We start from the raw sequence: 6,783 nt of genomic DNA, 5'->3' as shown, positions 1-6,783 counted from the left end.
GAAGAAGAAATCAGTTGAGCGGCTCAGCGGGGGGAGTTGCCCGTCATTCACCGGTGCTCGCGGGGGTCTTTTTTTTTCTCGGTTGGTCCCGGCAGCCGCTGGTCCGCATGGATACCTCCAGCTTGAAGACGAGACACTGAGCCCGGCATTTATTTAACAGAATGGTCCTAAGAAAAAGACTAAAATGGTGCCTTTGTAGCTGGAGTATTGGTGCTTCCGGTGCCTTGTAGCTGTAGCTAACGATAGCTAGCGCTGGTTTCCGGTCTCTCAGGTCCGTTTTTTTTTTTGCTGCCGTTTTATTTTATTTATTTATTTTACACGTGGTGGAGAAAAAAGGCTCTGAAATGAAGAGCGTGAACAGCTTTCAGAGGTTTGTGAAATGTAAAATATTTTAAATATACATTTTGTAATATGTTTTTTGTCCATATAAGTGTTCAATTGATTCATAGCTGCTAAATATGTCAAAATAATTCAAATGAATTCCGTTTAGATGATGTTTGTGGTTCAATTTGGCATACTATTGATTTTAGTAGGTTGAAATCAACAAAAACAACAATTTTGATCATTCACAACAACAGCTTCTCAAATATTATATCGTGAATTAACAAATGCAACGTAATTAGTTAACTAATGTGTAGTTATGATCATGCCTTAACGTTATAAACTGTATGTAACATGATATTGGTCAAGTCATTGTATCTGAAGCAGGTTTAAAATCATAAAATAAACTGTCGTCCATCATCCACGAGACACTATATTATAGGATTAGAGTCCATTACTTACTTACTCGCTGTGCTATTTCACTTCTTATCTTCCACCTTGAGAACCTTTTATGATTGTTTATCTGATTCATATCGACGTTACACCCTTCATATCCATACAACGTTCACCACTTGTTTGTCTTTCTCCTCGATGACCCTCCTTACGTCCACATTGACGTTGAATCCTCTCTGGTCGTGTCTTTGTGTTTCAGGTTCATGAACAGACGGGCCTCCGCTAACTGCCGCTACCAGCCCACCTGCTACGAGCACGCTGCTAACTGCTACACCCATGCAGTGAGTGAGGCCTTTCGCGTTGTTTTCTTTAATGTGGATTGTCTTTTGCACTGTTTGCATTGTTCTCAGCGGTTCTCCTCCCGTCTCCGTAGTTCCTCATCGTGCCGGCCGTCGTGGGCATGGCGCTGCTGCACCGCCTGTCGGACAACGGCTGGGAGAAGATCACCGCCTGGGTGTACGGCATGGGCCTGTGCGCCCTCTTCCTGGTCTCCACTGTGTTCCACATCATCACCTGGAAGAGGAGCCACATGAGGTGAGGAGGAGTAGGAGGAAGAGGAGGAGGTATAGTAGTGTGTTAGTGGTGTTTATAAACGGAATAAAATGTATAAACAGCCATTGTTTGTGTGTGTCGCAGGTCCATGGAGCAGTGTTTCCACATGTGCGACCGCGTGGTCATCTACTTCTTCATCGCCGCCTCCTACACGCCGTGGTAAGCCTCACAGAGGTCACGCTCAGGCGGTCACAGGTCGTGAGGGTAAAAGTCTGACTGCGTTTCCTCTTCTGGTCTCCTGCTCAGGTTGAACCTGCGCGAGCTCGGACCGCTGGCCGCTCATATGCGCTGGTTCGTCTGGCTCATGGCCGCCGCCGGGACTTTCTACGTCTTCAAGTACCACGAGAAGTCAGTACGGGGCAGTGAAGTGTGTGTGTGTGTGTGTGTGTATTTTTTTTATTTTTTATATGTAGATGTGTGTGTGTGTGTGTGTGTGTGTGTGTGTGTATTTTTTTTATTTTTTATATGTAGATGTGTGTGTGTGTGTGTGTGTGTGTGTGTATATATAAATATTAAAAGTAAAATGTATGTGTAAAAATATTTAAAAATATATTTGAAAAGAATATGTATTTTGTTAAATGTATTCATACATTTTGTGTATGTATACAATATATATGAATAAATATGTACATATATTAAAAACATAAATATTTAAAATAATTTACATAAAATATCTATAAATGCATATGAAAAGAAAATACATAAAGAAATTGTTTTTAAATATTAAACAAATATATATATATATATAAATACATATATAAATAAGTAAAAAAATATATAAATATGTACATAGATTCTTTTGGAAATTGTTTTAGGAGTTATTAACTCTTTAAAAATCAGAATCCACATTTCTGGAGGTGAGAGCTGCGGTTTCCGTCTCTTGGACGGGTCACTGAACGCCTCTTTGTGCCTGCAGGTATAAGCTGGTGGAGCTGTTCTTCTACCTGATGATGGGCTTCTTCCCCGCGTCGGTCGTCACATCCATGGTAACGTTTCTGCGTATGAGGATGTTTAGATGAATTATTAATGTGTTCTACCTCTTCAAAGTCTTTTAACTGTCACTACACGTGTTGTGATGAATGTCAGGAAGTGAAAAAGCTCTCAAGTCGTCAACAGGTGTTGTTTATGTTTATGTTTCGTGGACTTGTTCCTCAGAGAAAAAACGCTCTGGTTTCTGCTGCCCTCTAGTGGCGGCAATGAGTACTGCAGCCTCAAGACAGCTGGGAGGGATTCACTGTCTTACCTGTCTCTCTCTCTCTCTCTCTCTCTCTCTCTCTCTCTCTCTCTCTCTCACCTCTCTCTCACCTCTCTCCCCCTGTGTCTCTCTTGTCTCCCCCTTCAGACCAACACTGAGGGTCTCCAGGAGCTGGCGTGCGGCGGCCTCCTCTACGTCCTCGGCGTGTTCTTCTTCAAGAGCGACGGCGTGATCCCGTTCGCTCACGCCATCTGGCACGTGTTCGTGGCGCTGGCGGCCGCTGTGCACTACTACGCCATCTGGAAGTACCTCTACAGGACGCCGGGGGGCGCCGACGCCAACGCCCGGCTGCAGACGTGACCGCCCGCGGGGGGACGAAGAGGGAAGGTGGGGGCGTGTCCATCGAGTTAACCCCGCCTGCTCTGAGCCCTCAAACTGCCGTCACGTTTACACTTGTTTACCGTTTTATAACCGGCTGAAGTCGGTCGAGAGGAGGCGGAGCTTCCACAACGACCCGGAACGTTCTGGGTTCCAGGCAGCGATTTCCTTTTGTATCGTTTTTGAAAACAAGTCGTCGTTCTCTTCATCCTGGGTTTTTCTTTTATTTCGTTGTGTCAGATCTCTGTTTGAACACAAGAGGGACGTGGAGCGAGAGCCGGGGGCCCGAACCCCACCAGACGCTGACATTTTTTGCTTTTTTGAGAAATGTAAAAAAAATAATAAAAGAACCAAAGATTTAACATAGAGGAAGAAAAAACAAACAAACAATTGGATTAAAATCGGGAACAAAACAAAGTCTGAATCTGACGGTGTTGGAACGCGGCCCTCGGTAGACCTCTCAGTGTTGGAACGCGGCCCTCAGCAGATCTCTCAGTGTTGGAAGGCGGCCCTCGGTAGACCTCTCAGTGTTGGAATGCAGCCCTCGGTAGACCTCTCAGTGTTGGAACGCGGCCCTCAGCAGCAGCTCAGGACACATTTAAAGGGTTCAAAGTTATTTTCAGGATTTTTTTTGCAGTGTTTCCATTTACTTCTTATGTCGTCGTCCACACGAGTTTTTTTACCTTTTTTTTGTCGTCTAAACCCTTGTGATCAGAGACCCACCCGCAGCTCCTCCTCCTCCGTGCGTGTCGGCGCCCCCTGCTGGCGGGCGCAGGTGATGACAAACAGCATTTCAGGGCCAGCTGGGATTTTTTTTTTTTTTTTTTCTAGCTAAATGAGCCAAACGATGACAGAACATCCGTTTCAGGTATAAAAAAAAAACTGTGTTTGTTTTCCACTCTGTGATTAATGTGAGCGGCGACCTCTGTACTGTAAGCGGCGTTTCATCTCCACCGGGACCAAACCGCCGGGTTTATGACCACTGTGTGTTTTGTATCGTTCTCTTCCTCTCTCTCTCTCTCTCTCTCTCTCTCTCTCTCTCTCTCTCTCTCTCTCGCTCTCTCTCTCGTGATCCCGGCCTTCTGCAGGAGGAGAAGAAGAAACCGCTGCTTTTCTTTTTCCTCATGTCTTCTCCATCGGGTGTTAAATGGTGCTGCATCTCTACATGAACGCCCTCCCACTGTTCCCAGTAACTGTTCCCAGTCACTGTTCCCCAGTTCCTCCTCCTGATGTGACAATAAAAACATGACCAAACCCCAAAAAGACCTCGTCCTGTTTGCATCGACCGATGAGCTGTTTTATTGTTGCGAACCACAAAAAGACGACACATTAATTTAAATGTATTAAAGAAGTATTTGCACCTGAGTTAGCTAGTACTTTAAGTCTGTAGACGACAGAATAGTAATACAAATAATCTTTCTCCCTAAAAGAATTTTGTTTGTGAAAAAAAAAAATACTGAAGCGGCACAAAACTATAAAATAACTTAAATTAAATTTAAATGTAATTTGCTATTAATTGCACATTATAAATGTAAACAAATGTATAGATTTTTTTTGTTATAGAAATATATTTTATTTTTTAAATCAACTTCTATTCAAATTTAATGAATAAATCATAAATTAATTTGAGTTTTATTTATCTGATTAAAAAATGAGTAAATTAAATGGTTAGCTTACCCTTTATGCTAAGCTAACCGTCACAATATCCTTTTTTCATTGTAGGATTATTTTGCAGAATATCTTGTTTATGGTAACATAAAACTAAAGATATAACAGCATCAGCCAAATTCACTTTGTTTTTGAGCATTTTGAGTCAGAAGCGTCGACATTGTGCTCTGAAAACACGACTCAGCAGTCTGTGGCCAGCTGTCCGTCACTCGGGTTCAGGGACACGCCCACATCCGAAGGAACCAATCACAGAGCAGCAGTAAAGCCCAGGAGGTTTTGCTGATGAATATCACATATCTGTAAAAACTACCACAAACATATATATATATATATATATATATATATATATATATATATATATATATATATATATATATATAATAATATATTATATATTATATATATTTTAAAATATGCATATATATACGTTTTATTTGTATTTATATGTTATATATATATATATATATATATATATATATATATATATATATATATATATATTAAATTTATATACATATTGTATATATATAGATATATTTGAAAATATATTTTGAAATTGTTATTTTTACATATATATATATATATATGTAAAAATATATATTTGAAAATATATTAAAATATTTATTTACATATATATGTATAAAATAAATATTTGGGAAAAAAAAGATATATACACACACGCACAGAATATACCTATAGAATATCAAAATACCACTCGATGTCTTTTGTAATTATATATATTTGTATTCTTTAATAATATTCTGGATCTGTTGTGCCTTTAAAATACATAGTTTAGTCATGTATAGGAAAAATACTGTACAAAAAGCAGAACTGAATAAGTCGTATAAACATTTCTCTCGTGGCCAACATGTCGTCTGCTCGCGGGTCGTAAACAACGTTGTTGTTCTGTCAACATCTTTACATTCATACAGCCATCTTTAAAGGAGAGGAGCGCGGCACACGGCTGCACCGCCTCCTGCAGGAGGAACACGCGTGTTGAAATCATCATGCCGACGGTAAAACAGAAGCAACAAATTATCATCAACAACTTTTGAAAAAGAAAACAAATTACACGTTATTCATCAAATCTGAAAAAACTAAAAGCAGAGGAAACTAAACGACAAGTAGTATTAATACTAACAATTATATCAACAGAATATATATATATATATATATATATATATATATATATATATATATATATATGCATATATATATATATATATATGTATATATATATATATATGTATATATATGTATGTATATATATATATATATATATATATATATATATATATATATATATATATGTGTGTGTGTGTGTGTGTGTGTGTGTGTGTGTGTGTGTGTGTGTGTCTGTGGAGAGAGAAACAAACTTTCATCTGAGAAACAAAAGCTTGATAAATATGAAGCGGAGAAAAGTTGTTGTTTGTGTGAAACTGTTGCGTCATCAGAAGTTCTAGAAGGTTCTGATGTGAGGGATTATTGTGGGAATATTACAGGATTATGGCTCATGGAGAGAAGAATATAATAATAAACATGATAATAAAAAGGTCACGATTGCACAGGAAGAGAAAAATATATATATATTTATATTTGAAGTGCTGAACGGAGGAGATGTGGAGGTTAAGACTGAAATATATACCATGAAGAAGAGGAGGAGGAGGTAGAGGAGGAGAAAGATGTCGAGAAAGAGGTAGAAAAGGACAAGGAGGAAGAAGAGGTAGAGGAGGAAGAGGAGGACACGCCACATGATATAAACAGAAGAAGAAGAAAGGGAGAACGACAGCTTACAGTTCCAATCTCACGTATAAAAATTTGTATGAAAGTGAACAACACGGCACGCATGGGAGGAGGCGGGGCTTCAGCGGGTGGGGGCGGGGCTTGGCTCATAACTCCTCACAGGACATCAAAATGGAAAGAATGACACACGAGTATAATGTGTGTGTGTGTGTGTGTGTATAGTCGAGCACAGAAATAATAAATTGAAGTCAAACACAAGAATCATACAGGTGAGTTAAAGGGGAGGAAGAGGAGGAAGAGGGCGGTGCCACCAAGAGACACATTGTCCTTCATACACGGGGGCGGGGAGGGCCTGGAGGTTCAGGGGGAGTATAAAGGGTGAGGCTGGGTGTTTGAGGCCCTCAGGGGGCCCTCACGGGGCCCTCACAGGGGCCCGTGTCGGGCCTCGTATTTGGCCACAACGTTCTTGCAGC

At 40.2% G+C, this 6,783-nt stretch overlaps 2 protein-coding genes across 3 annotated transcripts in view; one reads left to right on the top strand and one right to left on the bottom strand.

Moving 5' to 3' along the window:
• Positions 1 to 4,162, top strand: mmd (monocyte to macrophage differentiation-associated). 2 transcript variants are annotated; one of them, XM_068579606.1, is made up of 8 exons: positions 1 to 370; positions 974 to 1,055; positions 1,148 to 1,308; positions 1,411 to 1,485; positions 1,573 to 1,674; positions 2,243 to 2,312; positions 2,669 to 2,908; positions 3,988 to 4,162. In XM_068579606.1, the coding sequence occupies exons 1-7, from the start codon at positions 345 to 347 to the stop codon at positions 2,879 to 2,881; spliced, it is 729 nt and encodes a 242-aa protein (XP_068435707.1). In that variant the 5' UTR covers positions 1 to 344; the 3' UTR covers positions 2,882 to 2,908; positions 3,988 to 4,162. The 2 variants fall into 2 exon arrangements, with proteins under 2 accessions (XP_068435707.1, XP_068435706.1); XM_068579605.1 differs by having other exon boundaries at positions 2,669 to 4,162.
• A 1,965-nt stretch (positions 4,163 to 6,127) lies between these two features.
• Positions 6,128 to 6,783, bottom strand: part of hlfa (HLF transcription factor, PAR bZIP family member a) — a 7,151-nt gene continuing 6,495 nt past the window's right edge. Inside the window, exon 4 of the mRNA XM_068578927.1 lies at positions 6,128 to 6,783. This exon is cut by the window's right edge and continues 166 nt beyond it. Within this exon, the coding sequence (XP_068435028.1) occupies positions 6,734 to 6,783 (50 nt within the window). The 3' untranslated portion in view covers positions 6,128 to 6,733.

The sequence above is a fragment of the Clinocottus analis genome, unplaced genomic scaffold (assembly GCF_023055335.1).
Source record: "Clinocottus analis isolate CAN_PGR_092001 unplaced genomic scaffold, fCliAna1.0.p SCAF_16, whole genome shotgun sequence".
Lineage (NCBI taxonomy): Eukaryota > Metazoa > Chordata > Actinopteri > Perciformes > Cottidae > Clinocottus > Clinocottus analis.
This window is presented reverse-complemented; position numbering and strand designations above follow the sequence as displayed.

What these genes read in the sequence shown, in the direction of transcription:
- mmd (XM_068579606.1), top strand. Translation starts at nt 345, where the DNA reads ATGAAGAGCGTGAACAGCTTTCAGAG. An exon ending in GCCGCCTCCTACACGCCGTG is followed by an intron (nt 1,486 to 1,572) that starts GTAAGCCTCACA and finishes TCTCCTGCTCAG; the next exon opens with GTTGAACCTGCGCGAGCTCG. An exon ending in GTCTTCAAGTACCACGAGAA is followed by an intron (nt 1,675 to 2,242) that starts GTCAGTACGGGG and finishes TTGTGCCTGCAG; the next exon opens with GTATAAGCTGGTGGAGCTGT.